Source organism: Saimiri boliviensis, chromosome 12 (genome assembly GCF_048565385.1).
Source record: "Saimiri boliviensis isolate mSaiBol1 chromosome 12, mSaiBol1.pri, whole genome shotgun sequence".
NCBI lineage: Eukaryota > Metazoa > Chordata > Mammalia > Primates > Cebidae > Saimiri > Saimiri boliviensis.
Window position 1 is genome coordinate 87499836 of NC_133460.1, and position 22264 is coordinate 87522099.

At 44.2% G+C, this 22264-nt stretch overlaps 1 protein-coding gene across 1 annotated transcript; it reads left to right on the forward strand.

The window, feature by feature from the left end:
• The first annotated feature begins 8620 nt into the window (after nt 1-8620).
• On the forward strand, nt 8621-22253 carry BORCS7 (BLOC-1 related complex subunit 7). Its single transcript, XM_039465307.2, has 5 exons — nt 8621-8805; nt 18095-18157; nt 18264-18307; nt 20050-20070; nt 20755-22253. Exons 1-5 carry the CDS (start codon nt 8668-8670, stop codon nt 20804-20806), a joined length of 318 nt encoding a protein of 105 aa, XP_039321241.1. The 5' UTR covers nt 8621-8667; the 3' UTR covers nt 20807-22253.
• The last annotated feature ends 11 nt before the right edge of the window (nt 22254-22264 follow it).

The following is a 22264-nucleotide window of genomic DNA, read 5'->3' on the forward strand; positions in this document are numbered from 1 at the left end:
AATCCCAGCACTTTGGGAGGCCAATGCAGGCAGATCATATAAGGCCAGGAGTTCGAGACCAGCCTGGTCACCCTGGCAAAACCCTGTCTCTACTAAAAATACATAAATTAGCTGGTCATAGTGGTGTGTATCTGTAATCCCAGCTACTCAAGAGGCTGAGGCAGGAGAATTATTTGTATCTGGGAGGTGGAGGTTCCAGTGAGCCAAGATCAAATCACTGCACTCCAGCCTGGGTGACAGAGTAAGACTCTGTCTCAAAAAAAAAAAAAAAAAGAATTTGATATTACCAGATGAAATCACAGCCCCAAGGTAGTGGACATTCTTTTTTTTTTTTTTTTTTTTGAGACAGAGTCTTGCTCTGTTGCCAGGCACCAGGCTGGAGTGCAGTGGCGCAATCTCAGCTCACTGCAACTTCCACCTCCCAGGTTCAAGCAATTCTCCTGCCTCAGCCTCCCAAGTATCTGGGACTACAGGTGCACGCCACCATGCCCAGCTAATTTTTGTAATTTTTAGTAGAGATGGGGTTTCACCATGTTGGCCAGGATGGTCTCGATCTCCTGACCTTGTGATCCGTCCACCTCGGCCTCCCAAAGTGCTGGGATTATAGGAGCGAGCCACTGCTCCCAGCGGGTAGTGGACATTCTTGGTGTCAATTGTTAATCATTATAGAAGAGATGGTCCAACCAGGTGTTGTTAGTTGAGGCTTACAGAGTGGGAGATGGCATCTGTCCCCCTCTCCAGGAGTTGTCTGTTTGCAGGTTCAGTGAGGACTGGAGTGAGGACTGCTGGAATTAGGCAGGAAGGCAGCAGGTAGGGGACCTCAAGATGAAGAAGAACCAGCCACGCCTCATTAACCAGACTGCCCGGTTGCCCATTACTCAGAATTTTCAAAAGTTGTTCATATTTTAAAGGCCATGTTGCAGCCAGAGGTATGGGCTGGGATATTCAAGCCCAGGAGAAGCCTTTCTGAAAGAAAGGGTAGGAGCTATTGAGAGGTAGGCCTTGAAGGAGAGCTAGGATTGATGCAGGACAGGAGGAAAGGCAAGCCTCTGAACTGGGACTTAGCCCAGGAGGGTTCTTGGCTTCACCCAGGAAAGAATTCCAGAGTAAGCTGGTGGTGGCAGTGCACAGAGCAGCAGAGGTACTGTTCCTTGTGGAGCAGGGCTACTCACGGGCAATGTCCCCAAAGTCACAGTCCCCAAATATGAGGTAGAGCTGCACTCATATTTACACCCACTTTTAATTACATGCAAATTAAGGGGTGGTTTGTATAGAAATTTCTAGGATGAGGGAAGTAATTTTCAGGCCATCAGGTTGTTGCCATGGAAAAGGGTATTAAATATCTGGGTGTTGCCATGGCAATGGTAAACTGACATAGCACACTGGCGGGTGTGTCCTATGGAAAGCTGCTTCTCTGCTTCTGTGCCAGAACTGTTTTTTTTTTTGTTGTTGTTATTTTGTTTTGTTTTGTTTTGTTTTGAGATGGAACCTTGCTCTGTCATCCAGGCTGGAGGGCTTGGTGTAATCTTGGCTCACTGCAACCTCTGCCTTCCAGGTTCAGACTATTCTCATGCCTTAGCCTCCCAAGTAGCTGGGACTACAGGCACCCACCACCACACTCGGCTAATTTCTGTAATTTAGTAGAGACAGGGTTTTGCCATGTTGCCCAGGGTGGTCTCAAATTCCTGAGCTCAGGCAATCTGCCCGCATTGGCCTCCCAAAGTGTTAGGATTGCAGTCGCAAACTACTGTGCCCAGCCTGCCCCTGTCCTGTTTTGATTGGTCCTCAATTTGGTCCACTGTCTGAGCCCTGCCTCCACAGTAGAGTTCACCTTCCTGAGTCCAGTCCCACCTCCCACCTCAGAACTGTTAGGTAGAGATATGAAGGAGTAGGGAGAAAAGGGTGTTGCTGGAAGGGAGAGCAGCAGAGGCTGGAAGGAGCATGGTGTGAGGGGAATGGTGATTCCCTTAGCTGAAGACACAAAGAGGTGTGTTGTGGGGATCCCTGAGAAAGATCTGAGGGGTACACTGAATCAGGCTCTGGAGCTCTGGAGTGGAAGGGTATAGGGAGGCTGTAGGAGCCATTGAGAGCTCTGCAGCAGGGAGCAGCAAGGTGACAGTGGTGTTTTAGGAGGGCGAAGCTGGTGTTGGTGCATGGGGTAGGCTGGATGAGGAGATCATGTGTGAAGCCTGAGAGCTGGACTGACAAGCAGAGAGGCCTGGGTCCAAGAGCCAGGCAGGGGCCTCGGTGGGGTCAACCAGCTGGTAGGGAAATATGAATGGCTACTTTCTTTTTCTTATTTTCTTTTCTTTGAGATGAGTCTCGCTCTGTCACTTAGGCTGGAGTACAGTGGCGTCATCTTGGCTTACTGCAGCCTCTGCCTCCCACGTTCAAGTGATTCTCCTGCCTCAGCCTCCAGAGTAGTTGGGACTACAGGCTTCTGTCACTGTGCTCGTTTTATTTTTGTATTTTTAGGAGAGACAGGGTTTCACCATATTGGCCAGGCTGGTCTCAAACTCCCAACCTTGTAATCCGCCTGCCTCGGCCTCCCAAATGCTGGGATTACAGGCATGAGCCACTACACCCAGCCTGAATGGCTACTTTCTATTCCTACAGTGAGTGCCAAGCTGACCTTCTGATATTTCACCCAATCACAAACAAGAAATTGCTTTACACCATCATTATCATATTATTAAAGTTACACATCATAATTGTAGAGATTTGGAAGATGCAAGTTACCAAAAATAATTTTTTTTTTTAGACGAAGTCTTGCTCTTGTTGCCCAGGCTGGAGTGCAATGGTGTGATCTTGGCTAACTGCAACCTCCACCTCCCCGGTTCAAGCAATTCTCCTGTCTCAGCCTCCTGAATAGCTGGGATTACAGGTGCCTACCACTGCCTGGCTAATTTTCATATTTTTAGTGGAGATGGGGTTTCACCATGTTGGCCAGGCTGGTCTCAGGGTCCTGTCCTAAGGCGATCCAACCACCTTGGCCTCCCAAAGTGCTGGGATTGCAGGTGTGAGCCACCACGCTCAGCCTCTTTTGACAATGTTTTTCTGTGTTGCCCAGGCAGGATTCAAACTCCTGAATGATTGATTTTCAGAAGTGAAGGGGCAGATCCTGATTGCTTGGTTTGCAAAAGGGGGCTCACTAGGTGAGTTGTCATAAGTTAAACAGATTTGTTTCTTTTATTTATTTTTATTTATTTATTTATTTATTTATTTATTTTTGCGACAGAGTTTTGCTCTTGTTACCCAGGAAGGAGTGCAATGGCGTGATCTCGGCTCACGGCAACCTCCGCCTCCTGGGTTCAGGCAATTCTCCTGCCTCAGCCTCCTGAATAGCTGGGATTACAGGCATGTGCCACCATGCCCAGCTAATTTTTTTGTATTTTTTTAGTAGAGACGAGGTTTCACCATGTTGACCAGGATGGTCTCGATCTCTTGACCTTGTGATCCACCCGCCTCGGCCTCCCAGAGTGCTGGGATTACAGGCTTGAGCCGCCGTGCCCGGCCCTATTTGTTTTTATTTTTTAAGACAGGGTCTGGCTCTGTCACTTAGCCTGAGTACAGTGGTGCAATTACAGCTCACTGTAGCCTCGACCTCCTGGGTTCAGTTGATCCTCCCACCTCAGCCTCCCGAGTAGCTGGTACTACAGAGGCACACCTTCATGCTCAGCTAAGTTTTGAATATATTTCATAGAGTTGGGTTTTCACCATGATGCCCAGGCTGGTCTTGAATTCCTGAGCTCAAGTGATCCTTTCTCCCCAGTTTCCCAAAGTGCTGGGATTACAGGTATGAGCCAGTGCACCCAGCTGAACAGATTTCAAACGAGTTTTGGTGATATATTAGTTTTCTATTACCACGTTACCATGAATACTACCACAAACTTTGTGGCTTAAAACAACACACATGTATTATCTTACAGTCTTGGTGGGTTAGGAACCTAAGTACAGCTTCTCTGGGCCATCTACTTAGCGTCCCACATGCTGCAGTCAAGGTGTGGGCCAGCGTTGGTGTTCATCTGGAGGCTGTACTGGGGAAGAATTTGCTTCCTATGTGCCTGGTTATCAGCAGGATTCAGTTCCTTTTGATTGCTGGATTGACAGTTTTTTTGTTTTTTGTTTTTTTTTTTTTGGTTTGCTGGCTGTGAGCTGGAGGCCCAGAGGTAGGTCACTAGATGGTGCTTACAGTTCCTTGTCACATGGAGTCCTCCAACATAGCCACTCACTTACAGCCAGCAAGAGAGAGAGCCTCCAGCAAGATAAGGGGAATGGTGATGCAACATCATGTAATCTTACGTAACGTTCTCATGTGCTTCCCATTGCCTGTGTAGATGCTATTGATTGGAAGCAAATCAAAGATCATGACCACGTGCAAGAGAAAAGGATCACACAAGAGCAAGAACACCAGGAGCTGGAGGTCACAGAGGTTACCTGTCAGTGGCAAGTCTGTCCACCACAGGGAGCTACTTGTTACCATGGCTATAGAACATTCCATCTTTTCCTTAAGTTTGTGGACTTGGAGCAACTGGAGTGGCCTACACTGTTATTGGAACTGTAAAACGTTAAATCAGTTTGGAAAACAGTTTGCCAGTTTCTTGAAAACTGAAACGCTTACCATATGATCCAACTGTTCTACTACTAGATATTTACCCAAGAGAAATGAAAACAACCCACATAAAGACTTGTGTACAAATGTTCATAGCAGTTTTATTCATAATGGTCCAAAAGCAGAGGCCAGGTGTGACGGGCTCACGCCTGTAATCCCAGCCCTTTGGGAGGCCAAGGCAGGAGGACCACTTGACCCCAGGTAACATAGGGAGACCCTGTCTTTACAGAAAAAAATTGTAAAAATTAGCCAGTCATGGTGGCATGAGCTGGTAGTTCCAGCTCTTCCGGAGGCTGAGGCGGGAAGATTGCTGGAGCCCAGGGGATTGAGCTGTGATCATGCCATGCACTCCAGCTTGGATGACAGAGGAGTGACTCTGTCTCAACAGCAGCAACAACAAAACCAAGACCAAAAAAACAACACAACAAAAACCCAAAAGTGGAAACAACCCAAGCAACGACAAGAGAGTGAATAAACACAGAACTATGCATGCAGTGGAATGTTTCTCAGCAGTAGCAATGCACAGACTAGTCATACGCACGACATAGATAATTGTGAAATCATCACGCAGCAAGAAAGAAGCCAGACAAAAAAGGATCCCCCCCAAAAATCCTGTATGATGCCATTTATTTGCCGTTCTAGAAATGCAAATTAACCCATAGTTCCCCAAAGCAGCTCATTCGTGTCCTGGGGTGAGACATAGAGGGAGAGACGGACTTTAAAGGGCACTTGGAAACTTCTGAGGGTGATAAAAATGTTTTGCATGTTTTTTGTTTTTTTTTTTTTAAATTGAGACAAAGGGCTGGGCACAGTGGCTCACACCTGTAATCCCAGCACTTTCAAAGGCTGAGGTGGGTGGATCACTTGAGGTCAGGTGTTTGAAACCAAACTGTCCAACATGGTGAGACTCCATCTCTACTAAAAATCCAAAATTATTCTTCCTGAAATTCCTAGTCTTTCATGGTAAAGAAGAAGAAAAAAATCCAAAATTAGCCAGGTGTGGTGGCACACACCTGTAGTCAGAGGCAGAGGTTACAGTGAGTCAAGATTGCGCCACTGCACTCCAGCCTGGCCAACAGAGCAAGACTCTGTCTCAAAAATAAATAGTCAGGCACAGTGGCTCATGCCTGTAATTCCAGCACTTTGGGAGGCCAAGGTGGGTGGATCACAAGGTCAGGAGTTCAAGACCAGCCTGGCCAATATGGTGACACCTGTCTCTACTGAAAATACAACAACAAAAAATTAGCCGGGCATGGTGGTGGGCGCCTCTAGTCCCAGCTACTTAGGCGGCTGAGGCAGGAGAATTGCTTGAACCTGGGAGGTGGAGGTTGCAGTGAGCTGAGATTGCACCACTGCACTCCAGCCTTGGTGATAGAGGAAGATCCATCTCTAAATAAATAAATAAGGTCTGGTGCAGTGGCTCACATCTGTGATCCCAGCACTTTGGGAGGCTGAGGAAGGTGGATCACCTGAGGTTGGGAATTGGTGACCAGACTGACCAACATGGAGGAAACCCCATCTCTACTAAAAATACAAAATTAGCCAGGGTGCTGGCACATGCCTGTAATCCCAGGTACTCAGCAGGCTGAGGCAGAGGAATCATTTGAACCGGGGAGGCAGAGGTTGCAGTGAGCTGAGATCATGCCACTTCAGCGTGGATGACAGAACAAGACTCCGTCTCAAAAAATAAAATAAAATAAATAAAATCAGACAAGTTGTTGCTATGCTGCTCAGGCTGCTGATACTGCACCTATGGCCTCAAGCTATCCTTCTGCCCCAGCCTTCCAATGTGCTGGGACTATAGGCATGAGACACTGTACCTATCTTGTTCTGTTTTGCTCTGTCTCCAGGCTGGAGTGCAGTGGTGGGATCTCAGCTCACTGCAACCTCTGCCTCCTGGGTTCAATTGATTCTCCTGCCTCAGCCTCCCAAGTAGCTGGGACTACAGGTGCACATCACCACACCTGGCTAAGTTTTGTATTTTCAGTAAAGAAGAGGTTTCACCATGTTCCGTGTTAGGCTGGCTGGTTTCAAATTCCTGACCTCAAGTGGTCCACTGGCCTCAGCCTCCCAAGGTGATGAGATTACAAGCATGAGCCACTGCGCCTGGCCTGATCTGTATCTTAATAGTTGTGGTGGTTCACAGGTGTATACATCTGTCACACTCATCAAACTATACATTTTAAAGAACGTAGTTATTGTATAGGCTGGGCGTGGTGGCTCACGCCTGTAATGCCAGCACTTTGGAAGGCCAAGATGGGTGTATCACCTGAGTTCATGACCAGCCTGGCCAACATGGTGAAAACCCATCTCTACTAAAAACACAAAAATTAGCCGGGCGTAATGGCGGGCACCTGTAATCCTAGCTACTCGGGAAGCTGAGGCAGTGGAAATCGCTTACCTGAACCCGGGAGGCGGAGGTTGCAGTGAGTCCAGATGGCGCCATTGTACTCCAGCCTGGGTGACAGAGTGAGACTCTGTCTCAAAAAAAAAAAAAAAAAAAGAATGTAGTTATTGTACATAAATTATAACAAATTCATGCACATAAACTCAATAAAGTTTATTAAGGACAAAAAGTCAACAGTAAATGAGATTCGGTAGAGGCATACAAATCTAGACACTTGGAAGAGGAAGTAATGTTGATATTGAATACAGGTAATTTTGAACAAAATTTTCAATGTAATAACATTATCATCTCTGTTAACTAAAAAAGAAATGGAGCTACTTGAAATATTTTACATATCAATTCACTTACAAGGTAGTTACCATCAGTTTGGTATTAATAAAGAGGTTATTTATCAATAAAAATTACTGGTGATGCTGAGCATTTTTCACATTTATCAGCCAGTTGATTTTTTTTTTTTAATTGCTTGTTTGTGCCTTTTGCCAATTTTTCTATTAGGTTGTTCTTCCTTCTTTGTTTAAAGGCCTGTGTGCCTCATCAGCCTGGAAGCTCCATGGAGACAAGAACTGTATCTCATTTCTTTTTCTATCCCCAGCCTAGTACTGTGTCTGGTATTTATTTCATGAAATGTTTGTTAAAATTGAATGGAATGAGGCCAGGTGCAGTGGCTCACACCTGTAATCCCAGCATTTTGGGAGCCCAAGGCCGGTGGATCATTTGAGGTCAGGAATTCGAGACCAGCCTGGCCAACATGGTGAAACCCTGTCTCTACTAAAAATACAAAAATTAGCCAGGCCTGGTGGTGGGCACCTGTAGTCCCAGCTACTTGGGAGGCTGAGGCAGGAGAATCACTTGAACTTGGAAGGCGGAGGTTGCAGTGAGCTGAGATGGAGCCACTGCACTCCAGCCTTGCAGACAGAGCAAGGCTGTCTAAAAAAAATAATAATTTAAAAAATAAAATAAAATGAGACAAGTTATTGCTATGTCACCCAGGCTGCTAATACTGAACTCCCAGCCTCAAGCAATCCTTCTGCCTCCGCCTCTCAAAGTGCTGGAACTACAGGCGTGAGCCACCGTGCCCAGCCCCTGTTTCAATTAAAGAAAAAAAAAAAAAAAAGGCCTAGGCAACAGAGCAAGACTCTGTCTAAGAAAAAAAAAAAAAAAGAATGGAATGATACTCTCATAACCCCTTGGAAACATTATTACTTCTGTTTAACAGATGGGGAATGAAATTACAGAGGCTGAGTAATTTGCAGCCACACACTGCTAAATGGTAACATTGGGACTGTAATCCAAGCCTTCTGATTTTTTGTATTAATTTTTTTTTTAAGAGATGGGGTCTCACTATGTTGCCCAGGCTGGTCTGGAACTCCCAGGCTTAAGTGATCTATCTTGCCTGGGACTCCCATAACCATCAGTGAAACTGCTCTCCATCCCCTCCAGAGATGTTTGCCTGGACCCAGTTTTCCTCAGGATGTCAATGAATAGTTCCTAAGAATTTAGTGAGCAAAGGTCAATCTCCATCAGGCGCATGCGTCCCTTAATTTTCCCACGGACGAGGAGAGACACCTCCTCGTTTCCTTCCGCTTTTCTTGTATTTTGGCCCGGGCGACTCGCCATCGCTGTGCGGAGGCGTTCGCTGGTTGCAGTGATGGCGACTGGAACGCCAGATTCTCAAGCGCGGTTCGGTCAGTCGGTGAAGGGGCTTCTCACAGAGAAGGTGACCACCTGTGGTACTGACGTAATCGCGCTCACCAAGCAGGTGCTGAAGGGCTCCCGGAGCTCTGAGGTGAGCTGGGAGTGGACTCTCCCGGCCTGATAGTCCGGGTAGTCGCAGGCTCTCGGTGCTGTGGGAAGGATGTCATGTTGCATCCTGGGAGTTGTAGGCCGTGAAGTACTCGCTAAGTGTAGGTCTTGTTCGCGGAGGCGTGTGTTCCATTACGGGGTGTGTAGTCTCTTTGGTTAGAGATTGTGCGTGAGGGTGGGGGGAAGAAATCATGCCGGGGAAATCTGTGCTTCTATACAGAGAGAGCTGCTGCACGGCCCACGAGCTAATTAATGTTCCCAACCGGTTCCTCATTTCTTTCGCCGAGTTACCTGCAGTGAAGATTGGTTCCTTTCAGCCAATTCCGCATGGTTTGTCCCCAGCATCTGGGATTCCTTTCACACATTTGTGCATCACCTGTCTATGGATTTATTCTTTCCTGATTTGTCTTTCTGGCCACTTCTTGGTTTTCTGTTTCATGATTAGCTTTCTCCTTTCCCCTGTTTTCTCTCTTCCATCCTCTGGTTCCATGAATGGAATTATTTGATGGCTTTTCTTAACCAGAAAGCTTTGTGTATGTGCACCCTGTCTCTCTCCGAAAACAGACCTATCCATTGAACTCCTGGATATTCACCCCAGAGAAATGAAAGTGTATGTCCACACAAATATTTACACATCCTCATAGCATATCTATTTTTGATAGCACCAAACTGGAAACAACCCCAATGCCCATTGACAGGTGAATAGATAAAGGAAATGGGTCAATGACATAGCCATTCCACTCCTAGGTGTTTACTCAAGAGAAATGAAAACATAGGTTCATCAATTTGTTAGATAAAGCAACTACCTACATAACATATCATCTAAGATTTCCAGTTTGGGTCTCTTTCAACTCTGACATCTTGAATATCTGTAAAGCAATCTGAGCACAGCATCGTTTTACATTTCTATAGTGGCTCACACCTGTAGTCCCAGCACTTTAGGAGACCGAGGTGGGTGGATAATATGAGTTCAGGAGTTTGAGACCAGCCTGGCCATTGTGGCAAAACCCCTGGTTAGGCTATCGTCTCTGCTAAAAATACAAAAATTAGCTGGGCATGGTGGTGCGTGCCTGTAGTCTCTGCTACTCGGGAGGCCGAGACAGGAGAAACGCTTGAACCCAGGAGGCGGAGGTTGCAGTGAGCCGAGATTGTGCCACTGCACTCTAGCCTGGGTGATGGAGCAAGATTCTGTCTCAAAAACAAACAAAACTCAACACAAGTACTCATTGTTAGTGTTTCCTATTTTCAACTTAGTTTTATAGCAACTGTTTCTGTTTTTTAACTCATAGTTCATCAGTTCCCATGTTATTTTATTAAGTTACATAGTTGTAGTAGCAAGCTTAGTATGTCCACAAGTCTTTCGATTGTATATGAATGTTCATAGCAGCTTTACTTATATTAGTTTGGAGCCGTAGACTTCTCTTTACAGAATTGGCTTCAATGCATTGTCTAGCTTTTATTGATAGTGGTTACAAGAAACAACTGTATGAAGAAGGTGTTTGCATTTATCATAACACTATTGTTGAAATCACCAACCTGATAATCCCAAATATGCTTTGTTTGAGGTCACACATGTTATGCTGTTTTTAGGATTCAGTATCAAAGGAAAGTTTATGTTGAAAGATTATGTTGCCTTTTACCAAATAGTAAGGGTTATGCAACTCATTGTGTTTCACTTTTTGCCTTGGTTGCACAGAAGTTCCTATGTCAGTTTTAGTTGTAGACATAGTTCCTTCTCTTTTTCATGATTTTAAATTGTTTCTGTTTTTCAAAATATATGTGTGTATATGTATACATACACATAGTTTGGGTATAAATTGTCTTGAATCTTTGTGGAGGGAATGGTATAAATATATAAATTTTAGTTAGGTGCCATGGCTCATGCCTGTAATCCCAGCACTTTGGGAGGCTGAGGTGGGTGGATATCTTGAGGTCAGGTGTTCAAGACCAGCCTGGTCAACATGGTGAAACTGTCTCTACTAAAAATACGAACATGAGCCAGGCATGGCGGTATGCACCTGTAATCCCAGCTGCTTGGGAGGCTGAGGCAGGAGAATTACTTGAACCCAGGAGGTGGAGGTTGCAGTGAGCCAAGATTGTGCCACTGCACTCAGCTTGGGTGACAGAGAAGAAGACCCTGTCTCAAAAAAAAAAAAAAAAAAAAAAATGTGTGTGTGTGGGGAGGGGGGGGCTAGATAGTGTTTATAGTTAACCACCTGTAAATATTGAACCTATTCATCATCATAATAAATATTACATTTATTTAGTATTTTATGTGTGCTGACGCTGCTGTCTTTTTTGCAGTTTAACTCGTGAAGTCTTTAGAATGACTAATAAAGGGAGTACTTTTCTTACATAGAGGATACAGAGAGGAATTTAACGTGGTCACACCTAGCAGGGAGGGAGAACTAGGATTCAACCCTAGGCATACTGGTTCTAGGCTTGGAGACTACCTCTTATGTGGTCCTAGCTGGATTAAAAGGCCAAAAAGCCACTGTGCCACCAATGACCTCCCTGATTGCCTTGCTGCTTCCCATGCCTCATCCTTATGTACTTTTCACCTGGGCTGCTTCTGAGTAAGTTTAGATTGGATGCTCAGTAAGTGGTGTGGATTGTATTAAGCTGAAATCAATCCAGCTCTCTGGGACAGGGTTGACATATCATTTCTCACTTCTCTAGACTTCGTCTTTTCTTTTTTCTTATTCATTATTTGTATAGACGTCGTCTTTTTATTGGATCTCCTACGTGGCACTTATCGCCTACCATACCATCTTTTTCTATAGGTACTTAGTAATTTTTTTTTTTTTTTTTTTGAGACGGAGTTTTTGCTTTTGTTACCCAGGCTGGAGTGCAATGGCGCGATCTCGGCTCACCGCAACCTCCGCCTCCTGGGTTCAGGCAATTCTCCTGCCTCAGCCTCCTGAGTAGCTGGGATTACAGGCATGCGCCACCATGCCCAGCTAATTTTTTGTATTTTTAGTAGAGACGGGGTTTCACCTTGTTGACCAGGATGGTCTCGATCTCTTGACCTTGTGGTCCACCCGCCTCGGCCTCCCAAAGTGCTGGGATTATAGGTTTGAGCCACCGCACCCGGCCGTTACTTAGTAATTTTGATTTTGCTCTTTACTAGACTCAAGGTTATTGGAGTAGCTTACTGATTTTCAATTCCTCTTAGCCTATAAAGCATTGCTTCTTGAGCAGTCTCCACACAGCTATTTTGTTTGATTGATTAAGAATTTTCTTGTGTAAAACATTCGTTCCACAGTATTCATTTAACAAATAGTAGGTGTCTAGTATGTGCCAGGAACTGTTTTCTAGGTACAAGGGATAAACAAAAGTAAATCCCTCTACTTAGGGCATTTATATTTTAGTGAAGAGACAGGCAATAAACAAATAGAAAAAAATCAGGTGGTGGTAAATCCTATGAAGAAAAAATAACTGGGAATAGTGATGAAAAGGTTAATCTTTTTTGTTTGTTTGTTTTGAGATAGAGGAGAAGTCTCTTTGGAGCTCTCTAGCTCTGTTTCGTCAGGCTAGAGTGCAGTAGTGTGATCTGGCTCACTGGAACCTCCACCTCCTGGGTTCAGAGTTCAACTGATTCTCATGTATCAGCCTCCCAAGTAGCTGGGATTATAGGTGCTTGCCACCATGCCCAGCTAAGTTTTGTGTGTTTAGTAGAGATGGGGTTTCATCATCTTGGCCAGGCTGGTCTCCAACTCCTGACCTCAAGTGATCCTCATGCCTTGGCCCCGAAAAGTGCTGGGATTACAAATGTGAGCCATCGTGCCCAGTCAGAAGGGTTAATCTTAAATAGGTGATCAGGGAAGGGCTTTCTGGGGAGAGAGGCTATAAGGAGAAACACACCATTTCTCCACAGCACAGTGAGTGGTTATGACTGTTAGGCCCTTGCATGTCTGTGCTTCTGCTCCTCCATTTGAGTTGTGTGCCTAGTGAGGGTCCATTGTGTTTTTTTCTCAACATAATGTGTGTATGGGCTAAGTGCAGTGGCTCATGCCTGTAAGCTTAACACTTCGGGATGCCAAGGCAAGATTGCTTGAGACCAGCCTGGGCCACATAGGAATATCCTGTCTCTTTTAAAGAAAGAAAGAAAAAAAAGAATGAAAAGAATGTTAAAATGTCTGTCTGGCACTTATGCTTCCAGTTGCAACTACATAATTGAATGAAATAATATGAAAAATGATGATATATGAGTACCAAAAAAGACAAACATTTCATTGCTATGAAAATGAAGGTGAAAGTCAGAAAACACTTGTTGAAGATGAGTAGCTAAGACAAATTGTTCTTGAGTTAATTATGAACAAGTTAATGGTAAAAGCGTGGGAGAAAAATTTGAACTCTAAAAAGATTCCGTAATGAAGGTTGTTTTACAGATGTATTCAAGATGTTCTTCCTTTTTTTTTGAAATGGAGTCTCACTCTGTTGCCTAGGCTGGAGTGCGGTGACACAATCTCGGCTCACTGCAACGTTGGCCTCCCAGGTTCAGGCAATTCTCCTGTCTCAACCTCCTGAGTAGCTGGGACTACAGGCACCTGCCACCACACCTGGCTAATTTCACCATATTGGCCAAGCTGGTCTTGAACTCCAGACCTTGTGATCCTCCTGCCTCAGCCTCCCAAAGTGCTAGGATTACAGGCATGAGCCACCGCGCCCGACCAATGTTGTTCCATTTTAAAGAAAGCAAAGCTAGAAATCCCAGATGGTGTATTATGTGTCTGGTTGGCTTATGTAGGAAAGTGATGCCGATTGCCAATGAATATATCAAGGAAAGGCCTTGGCTTCACATGACAACAGCCCCTGCATCAAGGCAACCGCAACTCCCATCGAGACTGTTTTCTAAATGTCTCACAAATCCTGTTTGTGTCTGTTTTTCTCTGCTGCTTCTATGTTTCAGGCCATCCTTGTTGCTTGCTTGGAGTCCTGCCGTGTCCTCCTGACCAATCTCTCTGCCGCATTCCCCATTCTAGTCCACCTGCTTACCGCATTTCTAAAACAGAAAAATGAATCATGCCATTTTCTTCTAAAATTATACACACAAGGTGAATTCTAAACCCTAACTATTTTTTTTTTTTCTCATGCAAACTGACTAAACCCTAGCTTTTAAGTCTCAGATTAGAAGTCTCTTCTTTTAGGAACCCTTCCTGAACACCTACCCCTGTAATCGGTTAGATACTCCTGCCCCACTCTGTGCTCCCAGAGCAGCCAGTGCTGCGCCATCAGCACTTACCGTAAGATGATTTAAGTGCCTGTGTCTCCTTTGTACCCCCTCCAGATTGTGAGCTCTCTTATCACACTTAACTAGAGTATGGGCATATGTTAAACACTCAATAAATATTTGTTTGAATGACTAAGTGAATGAAGTAGATTCTGTTAGAACCACCCTTTTTTTTTTCCTGCCATAGGTTTGTAAGTCACCATCTCCCATCTATAGGAGTTTGAAGTTTTCCCTTAAAAGTAGCCATAGGAGGAACAGGCACTTCATAATTGTTGGTGGGAATGCAAAGCGGTACATAAAGGAGAGGAATTTGGCAATATGGAGCAAAATTCAAACCCCACAATCACAATCACAGTCCTGTGAGTCTATCCCAAACATATGCTGGCAAAAAGATGCAAAGATATGGATATTTGTAACAATAAAAGCTGTGACGTAAGATACAAGATAGGAGAATTTTTTGGATCACTACTTACTTTGGGGAAAGACTGGGAACTGCTCCCAAATCCTTCAGCACCCCCAGCAGAGAACTGATTGAATAATGTTTTTTTTTTTTTTTTTTTTTTTTTTTTTTAGACCGAACCTTACTCTGTCACCCAGGCTGGAGTGCAGTGGTGTGATCTTGGCTCACTGCAACCTCTACCTCCTGGATTTAGGCGATTCTTCTGCCTCAGCCTCCCAAGTAGCTGGGACTACAGGTGCATGCCACCATGCCTGGCTAATTTTATTTTTATTTTTAGTAGAGACGGGGTTTCACCATCTTGGCCAGGCTGGTCTTGAATTCCTGACCTCGTGATCTACCCGCCTTGGCCTCCCAGAGTGCTGGGATTACAGGCGTGAGCCACCGCACGTGGCCTGATTGAATAATCTTATGGTCACCTATAGAATGTGGTACTCTACAGTTGTAAAAGAGCAGTGGCTTCAATAAGATATAACAGTTGAATAGGAGATTCAATATGTATTGCTGGAGATAACCCTCAGGGATCTATTGCAGTGAAAATAGCAAGGTGTAGGCTGGGCGCTGTGGCTCATGCTTGTAATCCCAGCACTTTGGGAAACTGAGGTGGGCAAATCACTTGAGCCCAGGAGTTTAAGACCAGCTTGGGCAACATATGAAACCTCGTCTCTATAAAAAAATACAAAAAATTATCTAGGCATGGTGGTGTGCACCTGTAGTCCCAGCTACTCTGGAGGCTGAGGTGGAAGGATCACCTGAGCCCGGGAGGTTGAGGCTTCAGTGAGCAGTGATGGTGCCACTGCACTTCAGCCTGGGTGACACAGTGAGACGAAATCTAAAAAAAAAAAAAAAAAAAAAAAAAAAAATATATATATATATATATATATATATATATATATATATATATATAAAATGAGAGAGAGAGGGAGAGAGAGAGTATGTGCAAGGTGCGAACAAGTACACATACAGGTATTGATCAACTTACGACCTATGCAACTTACGACCATTCGACTTTACGACCACAATCGCTAGCCACGACTGCTCCGCGTCTGGCAGCGCAAACGTTGCCCAACTGGGCATACGACAGTGCAGATCAGCTTCTGGCAGCACTACCATCTCCGCATGCACCATTTCAACTGTACATATAGCCTACTCAACTTACGACCAAATCGTGTTAGGACCAGTCTGCGGTCCCGACTGTGGTCGTAAGTCGAGCACTAGCTGTAGTATGTTACATTTTAAGTAGGAAGGTTGTATGGTGGGAAATAAATACATGTGTCCTTTGTTTAAAAAGGAACATTGGAGGCTGGGCGCGGTGGCTCACGCCTGTAATCCTAGCACTTTGGGAGGCCGAGGCGGGTGGATCACGAGGTCAAGAGATCGAGATCATCCTTGTCAACATGGTGAAACCCCGTCTCTACTAAAAATACAAAACATTAGCTGGGCATGGTGGCACGTGCCTGTAATTCCAGCTACTCAGGAGGCTGAGGCAGGAGAATTGCCTGAACCCAGGAGGCGGAGGTTGCGGTGAGCCGAGATCGCACCATTGCACTCCAGCCTGGGTAACAAGAGCGAAACTCTGCCTCAAAAAAAAAAGGAACATTGGAAAGAAAACCCCAAAACGAATAAAAATAGTTATGTATGGGGCCCTGCATGGTGGCTCACGCCTATAATCCCAGCACTTTGGGAGGCTGAGGCAGGTGGATCACCTGAGGTCAGGAGTTTGAGACCAGCCTGGATAACACTGTGAAACCTCATCTCTACTGAAAATACAAAAATTAGCTGGGCATGGTGGTGTGTACCTATAATCCCAACTACCCTGGAGGCTGAGGCAGGAGAATCACTTGAATCCAGGATGTGGAGGTTGCAGTGAGCCAAGATCAGTTCACTGCACTCCAGCCTGGGTGACAGAGTGAGACCCTGTCTCAAAAAAATGAAAATAAAAAAATAGCTATGCATGTGGGGGAGAGAACAGGGAAAGAAAGGGATAGAGATGGAAAGTCCTATTTTATTGTTTTGACTTTAGAAGTCCAGAAAGGTTTACTAATTTTAAAACTTAAAAATAAATAAAGTTTCCCTGGGTTGGGGAAGGAATCTGGCAATCCTGGTTACTCTGAAGTCACACCACCCTTTTCACCAGAGTCTCCCTGACCCAAGAGAACAGGGAAGGACTGGTAGGAGACACATAACAGTAGCACCTTTTACTTGGTGGCATTTAGGTACGCCAGGAGCAGGGTGCAGTATTAGCCAGAAATTTCTGCTTCTTTCTGCTTGCCTCTCAGTGCTCATGCAGTCAGCTCTGCCTTGACTGTAGGCTGCTCGGCTGAATCTGAGCTCTGCTTTTCTCTCTTGGTCTCAGGACCCATTAAACTCAGTGACCTCATTAAATTCTGCCTGCATGTTTCTCCTTTCTTTTCTTTTTCTTTTATTTTTTTGAGACAGCATCACTTTGTTGCCAGGCTCAAGTGCAGTGGTACGATGTCAGCTCACTGCAACCTCTGCCTCCCAGGTTCAAGCGATTTTCCTGCCTTAGCCTCCCAAGTAGCTGGGAATACAGGCGCATGCCACCAAGCCTGGCTAATTTTTGTATTTTTACTAGAGGGGTTTTGCAATATTGGCCAGGCTGATCTTGAACTGACCTCAGGTGATTCGCCTGCCTTGGCCTCCGAAAGGGCTGGGATTACAGGCATGTGCCACCACGCCAGGCCATCTCCTTTCTCTTTTTCCCAGCCCTGTCTGGCCATCTTTTATGGGCTAGTTCCCTGTTTTAAGCCCTGAGCTGCTTGTAATGGCTTCCCTTGCACCCCCGACTGTTTCTCTTATTATTTTTCTTTTTTTTTCTTCAAGACAGGGTCTTACGCTGTCGCCCAAGCTACAGTGTAGTGGTGTGATCTTGGCTCACTGCAACATTTACCTCCTGGGTTCAAGCAATTCTCCCACCTCAGCCTCCCAAGTAGCTGGGATTACAAGCATGCGCCACCACGCCCGGCTAACTTATATTTTTTGGTAGAGATGGGGTTTCACCACGTTGCCCAGGCTGGTCTCGAACTCCTGACCTCAAGTGATCTGCCCACCTCGTCTTCCCATAGTGCTGGGATTACAGGCGTGAACCACTGCACCCGGCCTTCCCGTATTCCATTTCTAAACAGCTATATTCCTCTGTCCTTTTCGGCCGCCTTCTAACTCTTGCTCCTTTATCACTGTCAGACCACCCCAAATCTCAGATCTGCCTTTAAAGATCAGGAGTCATGTTCTCTCACTGGACTTGTAGAGCCAAAGTTTTCCGCAGACTTCTCTTAGCACTTAATGAATACACTGTGCCAACAGCTCAGCAGTTAGGAAGCACTTGATTTCTCAGGCCTTTGGAACAGATGTCAAGTCCATGCCAGAACTGCCATAGTGCCAGTGAAATGAATTTTCAACATGAACAAATAGAAAATTATTCTCCATTACATTTTGAGTGTTTGTGGTTGTACAGGGTGGAAGAGTGGGAGAGGAGAGAGGACTGTGGTGTAACAGCTGCAGAGAGAAGATTACAGGAAGTTTGGGAATTTTGATTATTACCATTTTATTTTTGTCTTCCAGCTGCTAGGCCAGGCAGCTCGAAACATGGTACTACAGGAAGATGCCATCTTGCACTCAGAAGATGTAAGAAACAACTTTTTTTTTAAAAAGAATGATTTGGGTTTTATGTGTATAGTTTTTAGGGCCACAGGGAAGTGGAATGTTCTATCTCTGTCTCTCTTTTATGCAGAGTTTAAGGAAGATGGCAATCATAACAACACATCTTCAATACCAGTGAGTATGCCCCCTCCAGCAACTATTCACTGCAAAATCGATATCCCCAGTCTGCTTTCATGGCCTTTGTCAGGCGTCCCCAAACTACGGCCTGCGGGGCCGCATGCGGCCCCCTGAGGCCATTTATCCGGCCCCCTGCCGCACTTCAGGAAGGAGCAACCTCTTTCATTGGTGGTCAGTGAGAGGAGCACAGTATGTGGCGACCCTCCAAAGGTCTGAGGGACAGTGACCCGGCCCCCTGTGTAAAAAGTTTGGGGACGCCTGCCCTTTGTGCTTTAGCGCTTTCCTATGGAGGCCGGAGTGGGAGTAAAGGCCGGGGTAGCCAAGGATGACTTTTCTCCATGGCAAAAATGCCTGAGACTACAGAAGAAGTGGGGATAAGGGATGAGACTCAGGAGCAGAGTCCACCTTTTATGAACCTTCCCATGTTAAATTGAGGGCTCCTCACAGAGAGACCGAAAACCCCCTAAAGGCAGGGCCCATGCCAGGACCATGCTAGCACTGTACTTGGCACCAGTGAGACAGTCAGTATTTGATGACTGACTGTACCCCAGGTCTCTCCTGGGAAGTCAGCTTTTCCACTAGGAAATCAAGTGTAACGTACCTGCATCTTACATAGTATGTAGGTAACTGTGGCACTTGCTACGTATAAATCATGTAGGGAATTTTAAATATAAGAGACCCCCTTTTCCATTAGAATTTGCTTTTCATCTTATTTCATGTTGTTTCACATTTTATGTACTTGAGATTATATTTATGTGCCTATTAGAAATATATGGTTAGGGTTGGATGTGGTGGCTAACACCTGTAATTCCAGCACTTTGGGAGGCCGAGGAGGGCAGATCACCTGAGGTCAGGAGTTCAAGACCAGCCTAGCCAACATGGCAAAACCCCATGTCTACTAAAAATACAAAAAATTAACTGGGTGTGGTGACGGGCGCCTGTAATCTATCCCTGCTACTCAGGAGGCTGAGGCATGAGAATTGCTTGAACTCAGGAGGTGGAGGTTGCAGTGAGTGGAGTGAAACTCCTTCTCCAAAAAAAAAAAAAAAAAACTGAGGCTGAGCATGGTGGCTTATGCCTGTAATCCCAGCACTTTGGGAGGCCAAGGCAGCCGGTTCACCTGAGGTCAGGAGTTTGAGACCAGCCTGGCCAACATGGTGAAACCCCATCTCTACTAAAAATACAAAAATTAGCTGGGCATGGTGGGACACACCTGTAATCTCAGCTACTGGGAAGGCTGAAGCAGCCGAGTTGCTTGAATCCGGGAGACAGAAGTTGCAGTGAGCCGAGATTGGTCACCACTGCCCTCCAGCCTGGCTGACAGAGCGAGACTGACTCGAAAGAAAGAAAGAGAGAAAGAGGAATTTCACTCTTTGATATTTAAATAGCTAATGTTTGCCATAGTCATTCTTTGGGTATCTACATGTTAGGTATGTGACCATTTGATTCCATATATGCAGGCTAATTTTAAGCCATGCATGTAGTTTGTTGGACCACATTTCTCACTGGGAGAGTGTTACTATCTGTTTAGGTTTAGAATTCCATCTTCCGCAGCTCTGCACTTAGATAGGGATTCCTGTTCAATAGCACAATCTTAGGATAGGATGGACTGAAATACGGAATGTGACATAAGCTGAAATTTCTTCTGCCTGTACTGCATGTATCTGGTCATAAATGAAACTTCTACTAGTTCACTAGATTTTCTTATGTCTATTTTCCTCTTTCCTTTTCTGATTTAGGCAAGAAGCTATTCAGAAGAAGTAAGTAACCCCAAAGGTAGAGTAGTAAGGAACCAACCGAAGCAGGCTGGGGGAAATTAGACTGCTGGGTCCAGGATCAATACAAAACTCTGGTTGACATATGCCCTCAAATTGAAATGCTCTCTGGGATACTCACTTGGGATTTAAAGAATACAGCATATTTCAAAGGCATGCAGTAACTTAACTCAAAGCTTTCTAAAAGTTACAGGGTATAGAGATCAACCTTAAGGAATAGAAAACCTTTTACATTGGTAGTATTCATTAAGCAGAGTAAATGTGCAAAAGCCATTAAACAGCCTGGTTTTTCAAAATGGATTAAATTTGTCCCTTGCAATATTGTTTACATTACTAATTGGTTTTGCAAACCTGCAAACCTTTCTTCAGACTTTAGACACTTCTGGGACCCAACTGGACCAATATCAATTTTGATTTACATGCAGCAATATTTATGCATTAAAGTACAGATAGCTTGTATAGGACAGGTGGAGTGGCTGGCTCATACCTGTAATCCTAGGACTTTGGAAGGCTGAGGCTGAAGGATCGCTTGAGCCCCGAGTTCAAGATTGCCTCATGCAGCATAGCGAGGCCCTGTCCGTAATGAAAAAAACTTTTTTAAAAATAGTTTTTACAAAGATGTCTTTATTGCTCATTCCAATTAAACCCTGTCTCTATTCTAATTTCTAGTGTTGAACAGTCATCAGATCTACAGGACCAGTTGAATCATCTGTTGAAATAGAATGACATGGAAGAGTGCTATAGCGCTCCTTTGCCTAATGCCGAGGAGTAAATACCTTCACAACTGTTGTGCTCTGGGTTTGGTTTTCTATTTTCTTCTCCAAAGTTAAGTTAGAAAAGTTTTGTGTTGATGTGCAGTTTCTCCTAAAACGAAGCCAGGTGGTTGAATTTTGGAAGCACTTCTTGAATTGGACTAACCTATGCTCTTACTGAATTTTTTCAGCTGCTTTGTTTAGTTTGATATTAAAGCAAAATTAAAAGAGTTTTCCCATAGAACTTTTAATATGTCAAAAGCTATATTGTCAGGCCAGGCATGGTGGCTCACACCTCTAATCCCAGCACTTTGGGAGGCCGAGGCTAGCAGATCACAAGGTCAGGAATTCAAGATCAGCCTGACCATTATGGTGAAACCCCGTCTCAACTAAAAAAAAAAAAAAAAAATAGGCTATATTGTCTACATTGCGTTACTTAAGGAAATATTGAGTAATGTTTTAAAATCAGAAATAGAGCTTCTATTATAAACACGAGAATGATTTTTTTTTCTCTTACTTGTTAAGGAAATATCTTAATTTCATGATCATATAATGGTGATAAGTAATATCTGATTGTTTCCTTTTCTGTTCTAGGAGATAATGTGTTTTATTTGTGATAGCAAATTCCTAAATGAACATTAGGCAAATGGTATCATTGTCAGGCCAGCTGCCGCCTCTTGCCTTGACCTGCATTCCTAGGATTTCTTTGTTGCTGTAATTCTTGATTAAGTGACCTTGGCTTTCATTTTGTAATTTTTCTAATCATCAGCACATTCACTTGTATGACGTTACTGCCAAATATGAAGGTAGTTGAATTATTATGAGTGATTGCAGCATAGGGTTGTGCCATGGTGAAGACTTTGATGTTTATCTGTGTTCATTGGATCTATCTTTTAAAATGACATTACCATGAATCTGTTGTCAAACTTGAATATCTTTGTTTGAATTTAAAATGGGACCGTATATTGTTCTAGTTAGGTCTTCATTTACTGAGGGACTGAGAGAAATCTGACATAAGAAAATGTTGTTTTCACTGCAAAAACAAAGAGAAAGTAACAGTAAATCCAAAGTAGTTAATGTTGTTATTGTCCAATCATCAAGTTAACTAAGCATATCAGATTACATTTAGTTCTCATACATATGGATATTAACTTAAGGTTAAAAAGCTAGATATGAAAGATCTGAAAAGGCATTAATTTATGTATTAATTCTATGAACATGTATTAATTACAGTATTGTTAAACACAGATTGACTCAATTTACCTTTGAAAAGAAAGACCACTCATTTAGTAAAAAAAGCTAAGTCCAGTCATTACAAGAAGCAAAGAAGTACTTAAGTTGGAAAAAAATTAAAATGAAGGGATGGTCTAAGTTTTCTTCATGCTGGAACAAATATTAAAGAAGAGTGATTGTTTACATTGTATGTG